At 40.3% G+C, this 24,373-nt stretch overlaps 1 protein-coding gene across 5 annotated transcripts in view; it reads left to right on the top strand.

The window, feature by feature from the left end:
* The window catches only part of LOC124247491 (uncharacterized), a 166,431-nt gene that overhangs the window by 20,645 nt on the left and 121,413 nt on the right, over positions 1-24,373 (top strand). For 4 of the 5 annotated variants that reach the window (XM_046676826.1, XM_046676827.1, XM_046676824.1 and 1 more), the window contains exons 2-11: positions 3,105-3,268; positions 6,498-6,570; positions 6,959-7,069; positions 10,580-10,693; positions 11,780-11,974; positions 13,071-13,209; positions 14,221-14,378; positions 17,152-17,304; positions 19,081-19,182; positions 21,311-21,472. In XM_046676826.1, the coding sequence (XP_046532782.1) occupies positions 3,132-3,268; positions 6,498-6,570; positions 6,959-7,069; positions 10,580-10,693; positions 11,780-11,974; positions 13,071-13,209; positions 14,221-14,378; positions 17,152-17,304; positions 19,081-19,182; positions 21,311-21,472 (1,344 nt within the window). In that variant the 5' untranslated portion in view covers positions 3,105-3,131. The remainder of the gene's footprint in view (positions 1-3,104; positions 3,269-6,497; positions 6,571-6,958; positions 7,070-10,579; positions 10,694-11,779; positions 11,975-13,070; positions 13,210-14,220; positions 14,379-17,151; positions 17,305-19,080; positions 19,183-21,310; positions 21,473-24,373) is intronic. The other variant, XM_046676825.1, reaches the window with a different exon arrangement.

Raw genomic sequence — 24,373 nt, 5'->3', positions numbered from 1 at the left:
CTTAAGTGAATTATTCCAAACATTTAAGGGAGAAACAATACCAATCCTAAACTTTTTCAGAAAATAGAGTAGAAAGGAACACTTAACAACTGTTTTTCAGGGGGCATTATAATCTTGATACCAAAACTTGACAGGAGCACTGTAAGAAAATGACAGGCCATTTTCTCTTATGAACATAAATGCAAATCGAGCCCACTTTTCTTTAAAAAAAGATAAAAAATCATACCTAAGTGGGGTTTATTCCAAGAAAGCAGTTTTGGATTAACAATCAAAAATCTGTGAAATTCACCACATTAACAAACAAATGAGGTAAACTACATGATTATCTCAATAGATGTAGAAAAAGCATTTGACACAGTTCAATATCCATTCAAGAAAAAAACCGGACTCTCAGTAAACAAGAAGTAGAAGCAGGTTATTCCATTCAGGCCATCAAATGTGTCTATCTTCTGTATCTCCTCACCCAACCAAAAGTCACGATCTATAGCCACACTGAAGAGAACCCTAATGCGTCTGTCTGAACAATGCCTAGGGTATGGTGAAGCTCACTTGGAAGGAACCTGGGTCCTTGAATGCCTGCGAGGAACAGAGCTGCTTCATTCCCCTGGAACATCCACATCAGCACTGTTACATTAAACACACTTAAACAATTTTGTTCTTTAAGCCATTGATGACTGTCTTCTTGTTAAAACAGCTTAACCTTACCCTACTGATCCAGAAGATGGCGTGTAATGTAAAATAGGAGAAATCTCATTTGCAAACAGAAAGAACATTTTGATGATCAAAGATGACGAAGCATCAAAATGTTTACCCAGGGAAATTACAGAGTATCTATCTGTGCAACTCTTCATGAAGAAGATCGAATTGCCCCACAATGTGGTGATGTGGGGCCAGCTTGCTTATCTGTTTAAATTCTGGTATTTGCTAGAATAAAAATCATTGTTTTATTTTGGTACACATCACATTACCAAATTTAAGGGGCTTTTAAAATGCTCAAAGCTGTGCTGATTCATTTGTTTTGCTGTATGGGCTCAGTCCGTTTGCATTTATTATAATTCCTGCCATTTTTGAACTTACTTCTTTTTGTTCTCCTTGTTTTTTCTCTTTTCCTGCCTTCTTTTGGATTTAAAAGACCTAGTCCTACCTCCCACCCCACTTGTTTGGGAAGCTCTAGGTTGCATTTCTATTCTTTTAGTAATAACTTTGAAGTTTTTGACATGCATTATACATTTTTCTAGCACAGTCTAAAGTTACACAATGTTTCTTTTCTAAACATGCCTGCTTTAACCCCACTGAAGCCTGCTTTAACCACCCATTGAACACCCTCAAACTCTGCTCAAACTAATCTTAATCTTTCTCACAGAGCTTAGATTTTACCACTTTTTAAACACATAATAAAAGATGTTTGCCATCAATAGTTAATTAAATGTACTTTTTTTAAAAAAAACACTATTGAAGCAATTCTCGAGAATCTCTTTTCTGGGACTTTAAATGAGGACCCGATGCCTGCCTGTCACAGAGTAGATGCTCAATGAATGAAGCCCACCCTATCCTCTCTCCCAAAATAAATAGCCGTTTGTCTCTTTAACGCTAGACATGTGTGCTCCGCAGGCATGGATTCCTCTGGGTTGGATCCATTTCATGGACAGTTGTCAAAAACTGACCCCTCCTTATGCTAATTTTGTGAATACTGTACTTGACTGTAGCAAGCTAAATGGTGCAGGATTAAATGTTCTCATTTCTGAACTGTGAAGTGTTGAAACTAACCAGGAAATGAAGGCAGAACGTCCATCCCTTCGGAAAAGAATCAGCCAATTTATGTTGCTGCTGCTCTTGGCTGCCAGTTGGAAAGCAGCTGTTAAGGCAGCTGTTTAACTGTTTGCCTAAGTTGAAAGGACACTGCCAAGTGGCAAATATTTTTCATAACAACATTTTACTTTTGCTAAGAACAACAACAGTGCGTGTTATTGAGCTCCAGCAGTGTGCCAAACATGACAGATTTATTACTCCGCACGTTTGCAACCTAGACCGAACATGGGTGCTCATTTCCATTTTTAATATTTATAAAAAGAATAAATAGTCTCCCAGAGGAAGCCTCCACACAAAGCATCTCTGCAGCTTAATTATTTGTTGAGATGGCAGCGGATTAACTTGAGAAAATGAAAGGAAAATATGAAAATCTTAGAAATATCAAAGGAAAAAAAAAGGAAGGTTTAAATATTTTAAACCTCTTTAATGCGGCCTAAGAGTGACTGCACCCCTACTTGTCCAGGACGGGTAAGGGCAGCAGTAGCATCATCAGGACACACATCATCTACTGAATCTCCTGAAATTCATGGGTTCCATTCTGGGTCATGCAGTTAATCTGTGTTGTTAATTAGAATATTGACAGTAAGTACTTAGGAAACAATTGTGTTGAATTTTTTGACAGGCTGTGAACTGGGTGGGATGGGGGAGGGTTATCAACTATTTTATTTAATGGTAAAAGCAGTACGGTAAATATGTGTTCAAAATTAAGAAAACACGTTCAAGTGCATAAGTATGATTTTCTTCCAAAGCCGAAAGTGCATGGATAGGATCAGGTTAGATGGCTCTCCACCCACAGCATCTCCAGCCTGGTCAGAAGCTCATGCCTTCAGAAAGGTTTCTGGAGAAATCCTTAGTCACGTAGAGGGATCCTGTACACACCTATTGTTTGTTCCTGTTGAAGCAATACTAGATGTCAACAATAGCTGCCATTCATAACATTTGGTGTGTAATCCCCGGTAGCCTTTAGGAAAACTATAGGTGTTGGGCGAGGGGGATGCATTCCCATTTAATAAACCCCCACGGTCAAAGCTGGAGCAGAGACATTGCTGAAGGTGAACTGCGCTGAATAAAAATATGGTCAGTGGAGATTCTAAGCTTTGTTTTCTCTACTGTTTACTAAATGGTAATTAAATCATCAAGCAACAACAGTCTAGTCTGGCTATTTCTTCACATTGCAAAAGCATGCATTTCCACAAAGTTGACATGATTTCTTGGACAAAGATAGACAAAGTCTCATACGCTGGGTAATAGTCACCAACGGATCAGCCACAAGCTTTGTGCTCTTCTTTTTCAAGGATACAGAGAAACAGTAAACACAAACCATGGATGAAATTTATAAGATCACTTCCACGGAAAGGGTCCAGCTGTTGGAGAAAGAACTGGCTGTGCGATTGACTGAACTGAAGTCTGAGATAGAAGAAAAGGAGGTTCTTCAGGGAACAGCTCATCGAGCTTATAGGTAAATGGTGGCTGTGAGAAGGCAGAGTCTTCAGGGCTTTTAACCCTCACTCTCACCCCATAATCTCCATCAATCCACCCTCTTTCTTTTTATTAGGACGATTGGCATTATCTCAAGCTCAGACTTGACTGCTGTCCCTAGGTTTTCCTATATTCTAGAATTGTCAAGGCATTTAGGGGCAATGTCCTGCCAAAGAAAATGGAAAAGTGCTCTTGCATTTCACAAATACCATTGTCTTAAAGTTTCGGAAGCTATTATGTATAAAAATCATAATCAGTGAAAAGAGTTCTCATTGCCTCCAATAGTATTTTAATTGAATTTGACCTTGATTTTTAAAAATTTTATTTATTTATTTGTTTATTTATTTATTGAGGAAGATTAGCCCTGCGCTAACATCTGCTGCCAATCCTCCTCTTTTTGCTGAGGAAGACTGGCCCTGAGCTAAGATCCGTGCCCATCTTCCTCTACTTTATATGTGGGACGCCTACCACAGCATGGCTTGCCAAGTGGTGCCGTGTCTGCACCCGGGATCCAAACTGGCAAACCCCGGGCCGGCTGCCAGAAGCGGAACGTGCGAACTTAACTGCTGCGCCACCAGGCCGCCCTGAATTTGACCTTGATTTTGATGAGAAATTTCAAAAGTGAAATAATATTAGATACCTGCTGATGAATTCTGCAAGACGATGTTCTGCTAGGAGCTATTCTGTAGGTAAATGCTGCCAACGATAGCAATCAAATTCCTTTAGAGAAACGGGGTAGCCAGATCAGCCCTTAACTGTCAAGTCTATGGACCCAGGACCTTCATATCCCTCTGTTTCTGTTACTGCCACAATTGATCAAGAGGAACAGTTTTAAGAACCCTGTTAGGTTGTGTAGCTGAGTAAACACAGTGTGCACGGTGGGGGCTGGGGATGGAAGATCAGGAGAAGCAGCAGGAAATATGTGCGTTAGTACCTTGCGCCAAAGACAATTTTGTAGAACCAGTGGTCACTGTGTTTTATAATTTGGTGTTTAAAGCCCTTGACTGTATGAAGCAAATCAAAGATTGTGTGATGAAGCAAGGATTGTGTGATAAAGTGAAAGGATAATGGAATCTTGCAAGTCATAATTTCTCTCAACTTTCATTTCTTTATTTGAAAAGAGATTAAAAATATGTATCTTGACTACCTTATAAAGATTAATTGAGATAATGCATGTTAAAGCACTTTGAAAATTAGGAAATACCATGCAAAGATCAAGAGTTGATACTGTTACAACTTAAACATCAGCGCATCAGGCAAGTGGCATCATACATTGCGATAAGAAAGGCTTTCTGAAGTCCCTTTTAGGACAGAGTGATGGGAAATCTCTGGATACCTATATTTTTCTACTCCCCCAAACCACTAAACACTGCACCTAGAAGAATCTATTACTCCAACAAATACTTATTGAGCGCCTTCTGCTTGCCAGGTTCTGGAGTCCAAGGAAAATGGAAAATGTCCTCTCCTGGTAATCACCTTGGCATTCTCATTCCCCGCTAGACTGAAGAATCTATTGAGATCTGGAGGATGACTGGGTCTTAGTCATTTGACCCCCATAAGCCCAGGTCTTTGTAGTTGTTAAGTGTTTCATAGACACTTGCTGAATGAATAAATGAATGAATGTATGCTGTATGAATAATGTTGACAAACAAATGAGTGAATCTCCTTTTTTGTGGCTTGATGTACACACCACTTACATTCACCAATCTCTTTTAGGTCATTCACAGACACTTTGAGGTTAACTGACAGGAAAGACATGATCTGAGTAAGAGAGGGCTGGGGCTCTAAGGCCAGGACCCTCCCAGTTTCCCAGCATGCCAAAGAATTAGAAGACAAGAGGGCAGGCAAGGGATGCATTTCTTCTGTTTCCCAATTGCCTGGTTAGTAGCTTGTCCCCTTTCTAGTTGGTTACTGGTTCTCTACCTCTATGAGGCTGCAGCCAGGATTCGGGTACCTAGTCATCACAGAAAGTATACTTTTGATTTATTAATGCTTTTACTCTCAAGGCCCTTTCAGAGATTGCCTCATTTTTTCCACCAAAGCCAAGATGTGAGGAGATAAGCGAGGCATTTTCTCCAACTTCAATTGGGAATTCAACACAAATGGCTCAATGGATTGCTTATGTTCACGTGGCTGAGGGACCTCCTGACTGTCAGCCTGGTGCTTTTTTCACAGGACCACTGCCTCCACTGGGGGAGCTGCTGGCAAGCATACAAACTAATGCTCTACTTCACCTTCCCTTAAAACTTATCCATGGAGACCGATAGGGTCATATGAACAACATTAACCTAAAGTTTGCTGCCTCCAATCCCCCTCAAACCTCGAGGTAGTTTCTCACATGTGTTCCAGAATTACCTGCTGTGCCTACCTTGCTAACGTTTGCAAAGTCCCTTCTTAAGAAAGTGACGTCTGCACCAGGGTTGCTGTGCCCTGATGTTCCCAAAGCTGCCAAGACTTGGGGTGTATCTTACACCACATGGGGAGAGCTCCCCTCTTCCTGACCCAGGGTCCCACCCTCTCACTGGGCCCCACAGCAGGGCCGCTTGTGCCTCCTGGTGTCAGAGCCCATGATGCAAATAGCTTCCTCTTGACTGAGCTTGGACAGCTGTCCACGAGGCTGCTGAAGCAGGCACTTCTGCTGTTTTTCCTAGAGATAAATAATTATTCTGATGCAGAAATAGTGGTTAAAATAATTTCCAAAGTATTTCATGTTTGATATTTAAGGGTCATTTTCACCCCCATATAATTGAGCAAGAACCAAAAAATCAAAATATTTTGTTTAAATTAAAAGATACTGGTTGCATGGTCAACTAGGGTAAGATAGAGATCTGATGAGCACAGTAGTTGTTAAAAATGAGGTTCCTGGAGGGAACACAGGTAGGGGAAAGAAAAATCCTCACCATTGTGTCTCTCCCTGTACTCTGGAGTCAGAAACAGAGAGGCATAGACGGAAAGACTATGACTGTGTGGGGAGGAGGAAAGGAAAATTGGCCCAGGGAAAGGTTTAGCAAACATGAGGTGTACACAAGAGAGATTCCAACTAAGACGAAAGCATGTGGCCTTTACTAGCCCCCAGCAATCCAGTATAGTATGATATACTTATTTAGAAATGAGCGGTTGCAGAGTTATGGAGGACTCGGAGCCTATCTATAATCTGATGTATTTCAGCTTCTATAATTACAGCTTCTATTGCATATACCTTTCTGCAGCTCTGTTCAAATACCAAAGGACGTCTCTTACTTTAGAAGAGAGAGGGAACTGGCTCTAAAGAGAACTCTCCAGGTGAGCAAGAGAGTGGGTAATTCCAATACAACAATAAATTAGATTTTGCTGACTTGTTGGAAACTCTTAGCAGGAAAGTTTATTCTTGCAAACAAACAGTTGATGTTATTGACAATAGTTATGAAAACAAACTAACCCAGTACTCAGCTGACTGCTGGAGCAGAGCAGGTCACTACTTCTTCAGAGAGATCTGATTTTTATGATGTTTTAAACTTTACAGATCCTTGATTTGTGACTTTAAAAATCGTTATTTGGAAACCTAGGTATAACAGCATAATGTGTTGTGTAAAAACTGTCAGGAAATCGTATGTCGGTTTTTGTCATAAACACTGGTAATTTTATTCTCTTATTTCCCCTTTGCTTGCCTGCTCTGTTGCCTGGGGTTCAGGTGGCCGAGTCAAAGCCCCTTGTTGTTCAAGCAGATGTCCTGCAGAGGGAGCTAGAGAGCTGCCTGAGAAGAGAGTACACTGCTGAAAATTTACCTTTGATTTTGTTGCAGGTAAGAGTCAAAAATTGCAAAAGCAATTTGAAAGACAGATCTGGAATTTAGTAGAAATGTATGAACAAAGCTGGCTTTGTGGTATATCCTCTGGTAGGATTTTCTCTACATGTGTGGTTTGCAGAACTTGTTTAGTGTAAACACTCTTCTTTGTTAGAGACCCATGCCCTACTTAAGTTCAGCTTGGTTACAGTTGCTAAACGATTGACCAAGTTTCTACTAATTAGTCCCTATGCTGGTATTATGAGGCAATACAACATTGACTAAGATTGTCTCAGTCCTTAAAAAGCTGTTGGCTGACCTTGGGGAGATATTTCTGGAAATTTCAAGAAAATAACTCACGACACGAGGAAAAAAGATTTTCCATAAAGATTATTATTGTGCATTATAATAAAAGTGAAAAAAATGAAATTGCCTAAATGTCTAACAATAGGAGAAGGAGTTAAGAAAAATGCTGTAATACTTGATAGAATCTTCTTCTGCCATTAAACACTTTTTAGAATAAGGAATTATTATGTTCTTGTGTAACATCGGTTAACAAAAACCAGTGTGTATATGTGTGTGTGTAGGTATCATAATAATGGCCATGTAATGCATAGAAGAGTCACATAGACCAAAATGTTAGCAATCAGTCTTTGGATAGCAGGATAATGAATTTCCTCTTTTTACTTTTATAGATTTTCTAAATTTTTTATAATAAGCATATATTGTTTTGGTTTTTAAAATTCTTTGTTCTTTGCTCTGGTGTTATAAGTTATATCCTCGCTATGCACACAAATTAGTTCATTAGCAACTAGTCGGTAATTACTAATAAATGAATCACAAAGAAACAAAAGATATTGAGATTCTATTTGCAAGTCAAACTTTTGTCATTACCTTCACCCAGGATTCTCTTTCACTATCATTTCCGGCACTCTTCTTTCTTTTATATATTATCAGTGGTTCTCATGGCAGAGAAGGGGAGGGTGGAGATGGGGGACATTTGGCAATGTCTGGAGACATGTTTGGTTGTCACAATTTGGGGATGGGAGTAGGTTGCCACTGTAATATAGCGAGTAGAGGCCAGGAATGCTGCTAAGCATCCTCCAACGCACAGGACAGCCCCCACCACCAATGTCAGTGCTGGGGTTGAGAAACCTTGGCAGAGTCGATGTCCATATGATATCATTTATCTTCTGCCTAAAGAACTTTAACATTTCTTGTGGTGCAGATCTGCCAGGGACAAATTCTCTCAGTCTTTGTTTTTATGAAAAAAGTCTTTATTTGCCTTCATTTTAGAAAGGTATTTTTGTTCAATATAGAATTCTAGGTTGATAGTTTTTCTCATTTATCACTTTAAAAATGTTGCTCCATTGTCTTCTGGCTTCCATTTCCCAACACAATGTGTCCTTTTGTTCTTTGGTGGCTTTTAAGATTGTCTCTCAAAGGTTTGAAGCAATTTGATTGTGACGTTCCATGATGAGGTTTTCTTTGTGTTTTTCTTGCTTGGAGTTGATGGAACTTCTTGGATTGTGATTTTATTATTTTCATCAATTTTTTACAAAATTTCAACCATTCTTTCTTTCTTTCTTTTTTTTTTTGAGAAAGATTAGCCCTGAGCTAACATCTCCCGTCAATCCTCTTCTTTTTGCTGAGGAAGTCTGGCCCTCAGCTAACATCTGTGCCCATCTTCCTCTGCTTTATACATGGGATGCCTACCACAGCATAGCTTGCCAAGCAGTGCCATGTCCACACCCGGGATCTGAACCGGCGAACCTCAGGCCACCGAAGCGGAACATGTGAACTTAACTGCTGCGCCACCAGGCTGGCCCCACCATTATTTCTTCAGATATGTTTTCTATGTCCATCGCTCCTTCTGAGACTCCAATTACACATGTGTTAAATCACTTCATAGTGTTCCATAAGTCACTGAGGCTGTATTAATTTTTTTCAGTCTTTTTCTTCTCAGTACTTCATTTTATATAGTTTCTATTACGATATCTTCAAGTTCACTAATGTTTTCTTCTGCACTATCTAATCTGCTGTTCGTCCCATCCAATGAAATTTTTATTTCATATATTGTAGTTTTCATTTCTACAAGTTCTATTTGAGTATTTTTGATGTTTTTCATTTCTCTCCTTATTATGTTCACATTTTTTCTTTCAATCCTTGAACATGCTGAGCATATTAATAATGCTTTTTTAAAGTCCTTTTTTGCTATTTTCATCGCTGATGCCATTTCTGGGTCTGTTTCTCTTCATTAATTTTCTCCTGTTTATGGGTCATATTTTCCTGCTTCTTTGCCTGTCTAGCAATTTCTTTTGACACTGGGCATTGCAATTTTACATTATTGAATGATGATTTCGTTTGTACTCCCTTGAAGAGTGTTGGACTTTATTCTGGCAGGCAAATAAGTTGTAGATCAGCTTCATACGTTCAAGGCTTGGTTTTAAGCTTTGTTAGAGCAGGTTTTGAGTAACCTTTACTCTAGAGATAGTTTATCCTTATTACTAAATTGTGACATCTCCAGTGAATGCCCCATGTGTTCACTGAGGACTCTTCATTCTGTCTGACTGGAAATTGAACATCTCCTAGCCCCGTATGAACTCTGAGAACTGTTCAGTTTACAATTCCTAGTCAGTGTTCTTTGCACAGCCTCATGGAGTTTCACCCTCTGTATGTATGGGGTAATAATCAGCAATGAACTCAAAGGCGTCTCTCTGCAGGTTTCTGGAGCCCCTTGTCTATATAACTTCCTCCTCTCCAATACTCTGCCCTGCAAACTTCAGTTTATTCGACTTCTCAAACTTTAATTTCTCTCTCCTTAATTCAGAGAGACCATTGGGCTCTGCTTAGGATTCCCTTTCCTACTCCATGGTTCAGAAACCGCCTTCTTTAGGCAGAAAACCAAAGTGATTGTTGGGCTCATTTCATTTGTTTCCTTTTTCTCAAGGACCACAGTCCTGCATTGTCTGTTGTCCCATGTCAGAAAACAGTTGTCTCCTGTATTTTGTCCTATTTTCTAGTTGTTTATGATGGAAGGGTAAGTCTGGTCCTACTTATTCCATCATAGCCAATATTATTTTTATTATCAGAAATAAAATATTTTAAAAGAGTTGGCTTATTTAACTACTCTGAAGTATAAATAAAATTTAAAGTTAAAAGCTATAATTTACCTGTAAAGTGTTTTGTATTTTAGACTCATAACTTCAGTTTTTAAGAAATTTTAAGCTCAACTTTAGACAATTTTACAGGGTTTTTTGTCACTGCGAAAATTGTTCACTAACTGATAAATGAAACTACAATCTGTTGGATTGGCAATGGATCATATAGATTTAGAAATGCCTACTTGCTTTATTTAAATTCAAATGGAATCATGATCCAGATTTCCTAATTTTATGATCTTCATATAGAAAAAATCATTCTTTCCAAAACAACCAGAGTTTCCTATTGTTAGTATTCTTGAGACTTAATTCAGTCTTCCTGTTATAATTGCATACTAAGTGTTCATTTTTATTCTCATTGTTAAAGTATTATACAGAGAGAATTACTCAGCTGGCCCAGAGTAAATATTTACACATGCTTAGGTGGAAGAGGTTTTGCCAGCACAGTAAGATCATGGAGCAACTTTATCCTCTTTACAAGGTAGGAAGCCTATGAGTAGAACCTGTACTATTTGTCATAATGAAAGCAAATGGTCCATAAGCTTGTCAATACTCTATTATTAAGTATAGTCATCATGCCTGTACATTATAACTCTAGACTTCTTCATCCTATATAACTGCAAATTCGTGCCCTTTGGCCAACATCTCCACATTTCTCCCACCCCACCACGCAACTCCTGGTAACCACTGTTCTACTCTCTGCTTCTATGAGTTCGACTTTTCTTTTTCTTTAGATTTCACATAGAAGTGAGACCATACAGTATTTGTCTTCCTCTGTCTAGCTTATCTCACTTAGCATAGTCTTCTAGCTTCATCCATGTTGTTGCAAATATTAGAATTTCCTTCTTTCTCACGGCTGACTAATATCCCATGATAATGTGGTAATATATATGTACCACATATTCTTTATCCATTCATCAATCAACAGACTCTTAGGTTGTTTTCATATCTTGGCTTTTGTGAATAATGCTGCAATAAAGACAGAATACAGACATCTCTTCAAGATACTGATTTTGTTTCCTTCAGATATGTACCCAGAAGTGGGATTGCTGGATCATATGGCAGTTCTATTTTAAATTTTTTAGAGGAATCTCTATACTGTTTTCCATACCAATTTATATTCTCATCAACAGTGTAACTTGTCAATTTTTTTTAAGTCACAGCTGAAGATGGGAAAGGAACTAATGCATGTACCTACTTGCCTATTCTGACTGTGGCAGAAGATAATGATACCTATTTTTAAGAATAAGATTTGAAGGAAGATTTATATGACAGAAAATGCACTTTCCTTCATAGACTTGGTCTCCTCTGCTGTAGGTAAAAAGCTGAGAAGCCAACTGCAGTTAGCAAACATCCTCATGCACTGACCTTTGCTGGAGTCTCTTTCCTTCAAAGTCCTAAGAATGTGACTACTTGTCAGTCAAATTCAGAATGTGGAAGAATTTTGATATTCCAAGAGCCCCTTATTTGGCCCCCAAATAGCATTACCCTTTGCTTGGAGGCAATTGACCTCAGAGAATAAGGCTTGCAAATAACCAAGTTCTGTCTTTGCCTCTCTCTTAAATAGAAACAAGTTGCCTACATTATGCAGGAGTACAACGATGCCCTTCAGAGAGCTGAAAGATTGTCTGTTGCACGAGAAAACTTCCTTATGGGAAAAAACAATCCACCTAACTTAGTGACACAGGAAGACCTGACTATCTACACAAAGTGGTTAGTGTGTCACCTACACTCACTCGAGGCTGTTCACCACTACCTGAAGGTACGTGAAACAGTAATGTGACGATGCAGTGCCCTCCCAGGATGGTCAGCACATTGTTTTCTCACATCTGTCACCTCGTTTTGAACTGTCAGTTTCTATATTCCACCCGCCCCACAAATGACAGGAGAATAATGGGTCACTAGCTTTTTTCCTTGAAATCTTATTCTTTTGGAACCTTGTTCTAATGAAATCACTCCATTAATTTAGCTTTCTCAGAGATGTCTCTGCTGTGCTAGTTCCTATTCTCTCTGTAATTTCTCGTGTCATCATCTTGTTCAGGATTTAGCTCACCAATGTAGATCCACTTTTTTGTTCAGCAATACCTAATGAAATTCTAATGTATGCCAGGTACATATCCTGGTCCATGTTGGGAAGGTATAGTCTTTACTGGAAAGTAACTGGGTCCCAGGATGGTAGTTTAAACAAATTGTCAACTGAAATACAATGTGATAAGAAAGAATAGAATAATTATAAGCACAGGGTAAAGAGTGTCGCAGGGGAGAACCCCTAACCCAGGCTAGAGGTATCAGAAGGGGTGAAGTGGTCACATTTTCACTTTAGAAAGATTATTGTTTTGCCCCCTAAATCTTTCCCGACTTCTCCATGCCTTACCTCAGTGATACCACCAACCACAGAGTTACCCAAACCAGAAACCTGGCCACATCCTCACATCATCCCTTCATCAGTCAGTCACGATGGGGTCTACTTCTGATTCCATAGGATATGGGATCTCTTCCCACTCACGTGTTGTAGTAACAATCTGCTCATAAGTCTGGGTCCCCCACTGAACTGTGAACTCTTTGAGGTTGGTTCATGTCTTGTTCATCTTTGTGTCCCTAGCACCCCACGCAGTGCCTTGTCCACTAGGGGTGCTTGATCAATGCAGACCTGCCCAGAGGTTAAGGTAGCTCAGAGCTGGTGACAGCGCCAGGTCTCCCAGTTCCAGATTTAGCCTCTCATGATTAGCCAGGTTGCTGAGGCCCACCTCTACCTCCCTCCTTCTCTGTCAAAGCAAAGGGCTGCTCCTGAACCAAAGTCTGGAAGCTTCTGTGAGAATCAAGTTGACATGCGGCCTCTTGGTCGTGCCCTTCTGCAGGCCCTCCAGTATCTGCCCATCTCCAAAGTCCTGAGTGTAGTCAACGAACTCCCTGAGGTTGGTCAGGAGGATGAAAAGGTCCGTGTTGACGACATCCAGGGTTCTGCATCTCCAGGCTGTATGGATACCAGCATTTCAGGTAAGAAATTAGTCTCCTTTCCCCTAGGGTTATGTGGAGAAAAGAAGATTGTGATTTTGCACATGTGCTGTTTTGTCACATAATCTTGCTTGAAATTTTTCTGCATACCAGAAAGCTATATCTCCTTAATAAACAACTGTTAATTTAATATTTTCTGGTGGAAAAAAATAGCAAACACTTTTCTTAGGTGTTATTATTGCTGTAGTTATAAATAGGAAATTAAGAGAGAGGTGAAAAGCAATGCATTTGATGTCGAGAACGCTGAGTGCTAGACCTGTCTGTTATGGCCTTAAGTATGGGTCTGCATGTTAGGTCATTTCATCTCCTTAGACCTCAATTTACTCATCTCCAAAATAAGCCTTTCAGATTAAGTGAGTTCTAAGATTTCTTTCATTTTTAATATTGCATGATTTAAAAGACTTTCCTTATCTGAATCAATTTAATAGTCTTAGCGCCCTTACCTTGTGTTACAGATGACTGGAAACCTGATCAGGTTTCTACTCTGAGTGACATATTTGCTTGGGGTATGTACCAGATGTACCTGGAGAGGCAGCCAACCCATTTGTGGGGAATCAGAGAAGGTGTCTCAAAGGAGCGGAGTCTAAACTGGGTGTTTAGAGATGAGTAGAAGTGAGCCAGGCAAAAGGAGGTGAAGACTCTCACCTTCTAATTTGTCGTTTAATGTATAAATCATACTCTTTGTTTACCCTGAAGGCCTATAGGTAGTTCAGCTCCCACTAAGTCATTCCTCAAAGGGTCTGTTTCTCCTGCAGACTGTGAGAAAAGGGAGTCCAGCCTACGTCCCCCAGAAAGCCAGCACCAGAGGTTTGTCAGATAGGCCTGGCTGAGCACAGTGCAGCCTGTGGATTGTGAGGGAGAAGGTTGGGCAAGAAGCAGAATGGCCTTCCCCATCAGCAGAGGAGGCCCTGCCTCCAGTTGTCTCAAAGGACTCTCCCTTTTCTCTTCTGGTGTTTACTGATCTTAATGCTGTTGATTTTGGACTTTTCCCAGAGCCGACGAGAACAGAAGCTGCTTTCATCTTGCCCCGACACACAACAGAAACAGAAGAACTGAAACCTCAGCTGAAGCTCCTGCTCTCCCATTTCAATATCCCCTATGATGTAGAGGGGCTAAGGGACGCTGCTAAGGACACAGAACTTTTATTCCTGGTACTTGATGGACTCTTTCTTAATACAAATATGTGTGTTCATGAAAGAAAACACTAGTATTTGCCACAGAGTTTGATTATGTATACTGCCACAATGGTTTCTAGAGTGATAAAATATAATAGTAATAGGTGAGATTCAGAATAACTTCCTCTCTGTAAGAGTAATGGGACCCTTGAATATCCAACCCAGAGGGGCTGTAAGATTTATTTTTCTGCAGAATTTAAAGAAAAATGTAGGTTGTAGCTCATAGTAGATGATGTAAACATAGCCAAGATTTAGCAAATTTTCATGGTGGAGTTGTCTAGTGTCTAAAGCCCTTCACTTCTCAGAATGTGTTGCAATAGCTCTACTGTTAGCAAATGCTTTATATTCAATAGAGTGTATATTGTGTAGCAATTTCTAGAGTCATGTGGTCTGCCCTCTTATAACATAGCGTTGCACTTCCTTAAAAAAAAACCTCGGGGCTGGCCCCGTGGCCGAGTGGTTAAGTTAGCTCACTCCGCTGCAGGTGGCCCAGTGTTTCGTTGGTTCGAATCCTGGGCGCGGACATGGCACTGCTCATCAGACCACGCTGAGGCAGCGTCCCACATGCCACAACTAGAAGGATCCACAACGAAGAATATACAACTATGTACCTGGGGGCTTTGGGGAGAAAAAGGAAAAAGTAAAATCTTAAAAAAAAACAAAAAACTCACTCATATTATCAGAAGCCATGTTAAAACTTGTTTCCCAGGGAAAAATAGGATTATTTTTTAGTTTCTACAATAAAGATTTTTTTCTAGCTCTGGGTGTATAATATTTGCAAATTTATATATTTGATAGGTAAAAGTAATAAATTGATCCAAATTGGCCAAAATTAAGTCCGAATGTCTTTGAACGCTCCTCACTGTCTCCTCTATCACCATTTGCCTTGACCTTGAAGTTTCACTTCCACGTGTGTTGTTCCAGTGTGACTTTCCTAGGATTATTTCCAGTAGTGTGTAACAGACTCTTTAAGCTCATAGAACCCGTGGAATCATATGTCCTCTGGTTTCTTTGAAGGTGAAGGTGTTTAGATTTTGCCTTTCCTTTTGTATCACCAGAGGCACTATCTTCAGCAGAGTACTTCTATGGGAATATCTTTACCCTCATTGTCTCCATGTATTATGATAGACAAAATCCAGAAACAGAATAAGATGGTGTTTAAAAAGAGTAAATAAATAAAATAAATTTTAGCACAGCAGACTATCATCAATGATAACAAAAGAACATGAGGCTGCTGAGCACTCTCACAGGGTAGCCTTATTCCCCAAGAATCGCTTGTTTCCTTTATATAGTGATGGTTTCTACTTTCGATTTTCTTATCACCGTATTACATGCAATACCAGTTGTGCTCCCAAGATAATCAATCACATTACAACAGTTTTTTGTAGAGAAAGAGTTCCATATTTGGCTACTGTTTATTCTGATTCTCTAATGCCCTAGAGCAGGGTCAGCAAACTACAGCCTGCAGCCCATCACCTGTTTTTTTAAAATACAGTGTTACTGGACTACAGCTATGCCCATTCATTAATGTATTATTTATGACTGCTTTCACACTACAACCGCGGAGTTGAGTAGTTGCAACAGAGACTGTATGGTCTGCAAAGGTTAAAATATTTGAAAAAGTTTGCCGCCCTAGCCCTAGTCTAGCACTGTCTCATTGAACTTCCTGCATGGATGGGTCTGGTCTGTATCTGTGCTGTCCAATATGTTAACCACTAGTCACGTGCGGCTACGGAGCACTTGAAATGTGGGTAAGTGCAACTGAGGAACTAAATTTTATTTAATTTTAAATGAATTGACATTTAAATGTTAAACAGCCACATGTGACTAGAGGCAACAATACTGGATAGCAAGCCCGGGAAGGACCAGCATTAACTGGAGGAATCTTTAGCTCTATGACTCATTGAACTCACTCACTCATCCTAGAAACCTTTGTTGAGGCCCTTGTATGTGCCAGCACTGTGATAGGTTCTGTGTGTATAATAAAATATAGATAATACAAGAGTGACTATTTTAACCATTTTCAAGTGTACAGTTCAGTGGCATTAAGTACATTCACATTGTTGTGTAACCATCACCACATGGTAGGTTCTTGAGATTCATAGGCTGTGGAAGCTCACCATGTAGTGAGGAAATCATGACGCAGTGTCACCAGTGCAATGACGTAGGCACGCCACAGGCTCAGCCAGCCTGGAGAAGGGAGGAAGAAGTGTTCTGCAGCTGGAAGCTATGGCACAGAAAGCACAGGAAGCACTCAGTCTGAAAGTGAGATGTGAAGGGATTGGCTGAGGTACCTTAAAGAGTTTTCACAGGTCTTAGCCTCTGGACCCTTCTCTCTGCAACATCCTGGTCAGGCTTCTGGGAGCCGGATTTATCTAACCCCTAGATTTTCTAGTTTACCAGGAGGTCAGAAAAAGTGAATGTATTTCCTTTTTGGACAATTTACTTCCCATTTACAGTCCGTCTCAAAATACGTATAAATAAGTATATCATATAATTTCCAACATTTGGAAAAGATATTCAGAACAAATAACACACATACACACACACAATTATGATAATGAGCTGGCTGAATACATGTGCCTCTCAGCTATATACCTTTAAGGTCCTGTGATTGTCACAGAGTCGTGTTTTGTGAATTAGTTTGACTCCAAGACTGTTTCAGAGGCGATAGGTAGCTGTTTTTGAAACTGCCTGCAAACTGAGGCTTTTTTCTGACCTCCACCTCTCTTTTCTTAATCCTGTTTAGGTTTCCCAAAAATTTCAAAGCATCTTCATGGAGCAACAGAGAATGCAAACATTTCCAGATTATGATGTTGGGAGAACTAAAGCAGAGAATTTGGGTTTGGCAGGACCTAGTATGGCCTTGAAAAAGAGAGCCAACTGGACTTCCTTTATAAAGGTAAGGAGACCTGTGGTGACAGTCACCTGTCACTGATGTCAGCAATGTCATGAAGTATCCTCCAAGTGGGCAACCTGGCAGCACCAAGTCTGTCAGGTCCCTGTTGTCCCCTCTACTCAATGCCCTCAACAAACTGTCCCCTGTGACCAAGGATAGGTGCCTGTCTGTCCTCAACAGAGGCAGCTGAGAGAACCTGGCTCAGTGCACCAGGATCTCCAGCTCCGTCCTGCCTTGGGTCTCTGTTGAAGTTAGCCATGGTGATCTACCTTCTCTAGAAGTTCCCCATACTCCCGTACCCCTCTCTATTGGGTCAGAACTCCCTTCTTGTTGTTAGTGGTCTCGACTATTTAGCAAGAACAAAGAATAACAAATTTTGTGTAAATCCAGCCTTTCAGTCAAAAATTGTTTATTGAGTACACACTGTGTGTCAGGCATGGCCCTTGGTGCTGGAGACATACAATTCACAAACAATACACAAGTCAGCAGATTAAACGAGATGATTTTAGGGGGTGGTAAGTACAGTCGATTCTCATTATTTGAGGTAGTTATGTTCTATAAAGTTGCACAAACACTGAATTAACAAAAACCAAACTGTTGCTCATAGGGGAAATGTGGGGTTAGGTTCATCAACTGATCAATACATTACCTTGTTTTATGAGTGTTTCTGTTTAAAGAATATGTTGTTGATTCATTAACCTCAAACTTGTGGCCAACAGTACTATAACTCATACCTGAAAGAAGTTCATTGATCACATGTATTTCTTCTACCAGACACTGCACAGCCTTCCTGCACCTAGGAACTGTAGGCAGCACTTCAGCACGATGCATGGGGGCCATTTTACACAGCGAAATCACTAACAGAAACCACAAAAGCACAAAAATGTGGCACTAAATCGACCATAAAGACACTTGTTTACAGTATGAGAGCTGAAACAAGAAGGCAGTATGTCACCTTGTTTGATCTCAGCTAGAAGTGTGGAGTTGGGCGACTGAAATTTTTCACCATTCTGTGTATGTTTATGAATGACCAGGAAAGCTCTGTCAGAATTGATTTTGGGGTTAAAAATAAATTTTAGTGACTGGCAAATTTGCAAATACAAAATCCATGAATCATATGGATCAATTGTATTATGAAGAAAACAAAAGTCTTACAAAATAAAGATGGACGGAAGGAAAGGAGAGAAATCAAAGATTACTCCTAAGTCTGGGGCTCAAGCAAATAGGTGGTTGGTGTAGGGGAAGCCAGACTTCCATTTTAAGTTGTTACACTTGCCATCCAAGCATAGACATCAAGAAGACAGTTAGATATAATAGGCTGGAGCTTAGCGCTAGATATAAATTTGAGAGTTATCAGTGTATTGATGTATTTACAGCCATAGAACTAATTTTGAAATAGAGCTTGTCAGTGTGAAAGGTGAAGCTTCACATGTGGAGTCAAAAGGAGTCTTTGTGGGCAAACTTCTCTTGCCCCATAAATCAAGTGCGATGCCCAACACTGATGGATTAGGGTCCCTCTTGCTCATGGATGGTGTTGTGTTATCCCAGATGGAGCCCCTGCGTCTCATAGGCCAGGCACCAGTAGTGACTGCTGCTGCCGTCTTCATCCACAAATCCGTGAACCCACGCGGACCCTTTCCAACACTTCACATGCTCCAGCAAAGTTTCCAGCTCTGAGGCCAGATCCCATTTCAGAAGCTCCTTGAATCTCTTTGCTTGCAACTCATGTTTAGAACCATTGTTACATTGTAACTTTGTGTGAACACGTTTACCCACTAGATTAAGCCAAAATGTGATCCTTGGCAAAAGAAGCTTTTGACCAGACTAAAAGAACGGAGAAGAATAGATGTATTAATGCAACTCCAAGCGAAGTTTTTGAAGGTAAGAAAGTAACCATGTTCCCAAGTAGATAAAATTCTTGCTAAAATTGTTCTCAGAAAGCCGAATTTTCTTTCCCTTTTAAAAAAATGTTAGCCATGGATTCACTATGAAGGCTTTATTTGGAACTTTCTAATCTAATTGCCAAACTTTTATAATCCTGTTAGCTTTCAGTAGAGAGTAACAATTGTCAGAAGAGCCAGATTTTAGACCAGCACTAAGTCTTTGTGTGATGTTGGTCTAGTCACATAACCTCCTTGAGTTTTAGTTTCCTCATCTGTGAAACAAAAATATGGGACTAAATTATCATATTTTTGTTGTGTTAAAAAACACATAGCATAAAATTTATCATCTTAACCATTGTTAAGTGTATGGTTTAGTAGTGTTCAGTATATTCACATTATTGTGAAACACATCTCCAGAACTTTTCATCTTGCAAAACTGAAACTCTATGCCTTTTAAACAGCAGTTCCCTATTTCCTCCTCTGTCCAGTCCCTAGCAACCCCCATTCCTCATTCTGTTTCTGAATTTGACTACTCTTAGATACCTAACATAAGTGGAATCATACAGTTTTCGTCTTTTTGTGAATGGCTTGTTTCGCTTAGCATAATGTCCTCAGGGTTCATCCATGTTGTAGCATGTGACTGAATTTCCCTCCCCTTTTTTCCCTCCATGAATATTTATATCAGCTTTATTCGCAATAGCCGAAAATGAAACAACCAGATGTCCTTTAGTGGGTGAATAGTTAAACTAACTGTGGTATATCTATACCATGGAATAGCAGTCAGTGATAAAAAGCAACAAACGAGTGAAATATCCAAGAACCTAGATGAATCTCCAGAGAACTATGTGAGTAACAAAAGTCAATCTCATAAAGACTGTTTGAGTCCATTTATACCACACTCTCGAAATGGCAAACTATAGAAATGGAGAACAGATTTGTGGGTTCCAGGGGTTAAGGAGAAACTGGTGAGGAAGGAAAGGGAGTCGTGCTGTAAATGGGCAACATGAGAGATCCTTGCGGTGAAGGATCTCTTCTACATCTTGAGTGTATCAATATTAGCATCCAGGTTGCAACACTGTACTAGAGTTTTCAAGATGTTAACATTGGGGGAGGTAGAATGAAGGGTACATGGGATCTCTTTATGTTTTTTCCTGCTTTTCTTTAATTGTGGTAAAATACATAACATGAAATTGACCATTTTAACCATTTTTAAGTGTGCAGTTTGGTGGTGTTAAGTACATCTATATTGTTGTGCAACCATCGCCGCCATCCATCTCCAGAACTCTTTTCATCTGGAAAACTGAAACTCTCTACCCATTAAACAATAATTCCTCATTCCTCCACCCGTTCCCTTGGCCTCCGGCAACCATCATTCTACTTTCTGTCTCTGTGAGTTTCACTGCTCTAGGTATCACATATCAGTGGAATTATACAGTATTTGTCTTTTTGTGACTGGCTTATTTTACCTACCATAATGTCCTCAATGTTCATCCATGTTGTAGGATATGTAAGAATTTATTTCCTTTAAGGCTGAATAATATTTCCTTGTATGGATCATCCAAATTTTGTTTATTCATTTGTTGATGGACATTTGGGTTCCTTTCACCTCATGGCTATTATGAATAATGCTGCTATGAACATGGGTTTGTAAATATCTCTTTGAGATCCTGCTTTCAGTTCTTTTGGATATATACCCAGAAGTGGAACTGCTGGATCATAGGGTAATTCTGTTATTAACTTTTTGAGAACGCTCCATGCTATTTTCCATAGTAGTTGCAGCATTTTACAATCCCACCAACAGTGCACAAGGGTTCCAATTTCTCTGCATTCTCACAAACACGTTCTTTTCTTTTTTTTATATTAGCTATCCTAATGGATATGAGATGATGTCTCATTGTGGTTTTGCTTTGCATTTCTCTAATAATTAGTGATGTTGAGCATCCTTTTGTATGCTTGTTGGCCATTTGTATATCATATTTAAAGAAATGTCTATTAAAGTCTTTTGCCCACTTTTAAATTGGCTTATTTAAATTTTTGTTGTTGAGTTGTAGGAATTCTTTATATATGCTGGATATTAACTCCTTATCACATATATAATTTGCAAATGTATCTCTGATCTACTCAAGATTTCCAACCCTGAGCGAGTAATGCAAGTGCTCCAAGATCACGCTGTAAAGACAGTCCGTCTGGTTCCATCTCATCCAACTTTCATGGCTTCCCAGGATTTGCATCAGTGCAAATATGACCACATCTGGGAGAACATTTATAGCAACATCAACCTCTACCAGGTACAGCGGAAAGAAATAACCCATATGCCTTTCTGTTCAACTCACTACCTGTGTGTTGATCTAAGAAAAATACTTTGGTAGTTTTTCAGAGACCCTCCCTGCAAAAGCTCTATTTCCTAGCCAAGTTTGTTTTCTTTATAAAAAGATTAAATGCTAATTAAAAAGAGAGATATAAAGAGGTGTAATATAAGATGTTGCTGTCAGGACAGACTCAACAGGTAAATACCAATGCAAAGCTGCACACTCCAGTGCCAAACACCAAATGAGTTGGACAGTTGTTAAATATTGTGAGCGTTTAGAGGGAAAGTGGTCCCCACAGAGTTGGCTCTACTGGGGAAAGCCTCTTGAAGGAGGAGGAAGCTGAGCTGGGCTTGAAGGAAGCACGGGGCTTAGGGAAGTGGCGGTGGAGAAGGAAGTAGGGAGCACATTCTAGGAGAGAAGCATGAACAACAATGCAGAGCAATACTGTACGTGGAGTGTTCAAGTCCAGCTTGGTTGAGTGGAAGATTCATGTGGAAATATAGTGAAGAGAAGTTTTTTTCAGTGGGGAGGAGGGGGCAGGTTGTGAATGACCATAAATTCCAGCCTAAGGAATTTGTGCTTTATCCTGTAAGGGAAGTGATATATACAAGGCTGTATTTTTCAGGAAGATCAACATGGCAGCAAGGTGTTTCTTGGATTGAAAGAGGGAGAGATTGGAGGCAGGGAAGCCAGTATCTACTACATAGGATAGACATGAAGTTTGGCAATGAAAGGAAGTTTCTACACAAAGCTAGTGGATATTTGTCTTTACAATGGTGCTGTAACATTTTTGAAGCTCTAATCTGCTATTATTTGCTGCTATAAGAGAAGAGTTTTATTTCATTTGCTTATTTAAGTTGGGAAGACTCAATGTATTTCTGGAAGTCTGAGAGGGAGGAGTAGCGTAGAAGAGGAGATGGAAGATAGGAAAGGGTAAATGTGAGAAGCAGATGACTCTAGGGGAAGAGGAGGGGATGGGACTGAAGAAACCAGGTGGAGGAGTAATTTTGAGAAAGGGAGAATGACATCACCTCCCCTGAGGTGAATGAGATAAATAGAATTTTCAGGTGCAAAAAGATAAGATGTGGGAGCTTGTGAATGCCCTGGCTGTCTCAGGAGAGGAGGAGGAGGCGGGGGAGGATGTCAGCATTAGTGAGTAGAAGGTGAGAGTGTCTTGTGGGGAGGTGTATCACTGTGGGGAAGGCTACAGGATCGCCAATGAGAAAAGAATATAAGGATGACCATGTAGCTAAGAGGGCTCAGATGAGATAAGAGGGCATGAATTTATAGCGAGGCCATTTGGCATAATAATTCTATTACATTCACCCCTAAAGATAATTGTACAGTGACTAAAAATTATACACAAAGTTGAAGGTATGGAGAAGTTTAATTAGAATGCTACAGAGAGAAGCACTGTCATGATCCACCATCCCGGGCTGGGTATGGGAGGAAGTGAAAACCTGAAATGGTTACACTAATGACTTATAGATTGGCTGGAAGCAAACACACATGTGCACGCAGGTGTATACACACACACACACACACACATGCACACACAACTTCTATACCTTTTCAATTCGTTTAAACAAGGATCTAGAGAATTTATGAAAAATGAATTGGCCACACAGATCAGGAGCAGATGCAGCATATCATGGCATGGATCTACCTGCCCCTGAACTCTCTGATGGGACATGCAACCACCAGGGAGATTCTCTTCTCAGCTAGCATCCTGCCAGAGTTGAGAAAATAGCCACATTTTCCCTATCTCATTGCCATTTCACACTGAGGTATATGTCACCATTCAGCAGGACATTATACTAGCAAGGGGACATTTAAAACATCTGGGTCTTCTGCTTCTTGAACCGAACATAGGGGGAAGGGCATAGGAAGCAGGCAAGAAGGGGGGCGCGAGGGCAGAGTCAGCCTAGTTACCCCCAAACAAGACCTCTGCTCCTAGGATCTGGATACTCTACGTCTTGATGCTGATGTAACCTTTACCTGGGGAGTTCTGCCATTAACATCTGAGAGCCATTGCCACAAATCTGTTTCCCTCCTTGGCTGAGAGAATAGGAAGAATTGAACTCCTGGGGGCCAGAGGAGAGTGAAAGGAGGTAAATATGAGTGAGGGAGAGGTGGGAGGCAAAGGAAGATGGAGTCAGAGATGAAGAGCTTCATGTTTGAAATCACGGAGAAGTGAGGAGGTCCAGGGTGTGCCCGGGCCAGCAGGTGACAGAGTCGTGGCAGTGTCCATGGGTACTTAGGGGACAAAGGAGGTTACCTCTGTGGGACCACTATGTCAGTGGAAAGCAGAAGGTGCACGGCGCGAGCAGATGATGGCTCAGGTAAGTGTTGAGAGGCAGAAAACACCAAGTTAGAGCCACGGAGGGGAGGAACCCAGTGCACAGTGGAGAGAACGGACACTTGCTGTTCTGTTGCTGCTTCCCTCCGTCTGCAGAGGAGATGGGAAGTCGGGGTGCTGATACGAGGCAGTCTGTGCTTTCACAAAAGTCTGTTTGGAATGCAGTTGCCCAAATGTTAAAAAGAAAAAAGAAAGAAAAAAAGAAAACCACTTTCTCTGGCTATTTCCTGACTTGTGAATGTTGTTCTTGGAATTGACCAAAGGGAGAAAAATGTGAGCACTGTATTTTCAAGTTGATTTATGAAAATAGACCCTAAAGAGACTTAGAATACCTGTGGATTCTAGAGGTAGAGCAGGAGGGGAGATATATAACACAAATTACGCTACATGTTAGCGTCATGCAAGTTTTCCAGCGTCCCATCCATTCAATGATTGTTACATGGATGCTGCCTTCATGCCAGGAATCGTGCTGGGCTCAGGGAATGAGACACGCAATAGGTAACTGGACAAGGAAACAAATC

Source organism: Equus quagga, chromosome 11 (assembly GCF_021613505.1).
Source record: "Equus quagga isolate Etosha38 chromosome 11, UCLA_HA_Equagga_1.0, whole genome shotgun sequence".
Taxonomy (NCBI): domain Eukaryota; kingdom Metazoa; phylum Chordata; class Mammalia; order Perissodactyla; family Equidae; genus Equus; species Equus quagga.
This window is presented reverse-complemented; position numbering and strand designations above follow the sequence as displayed.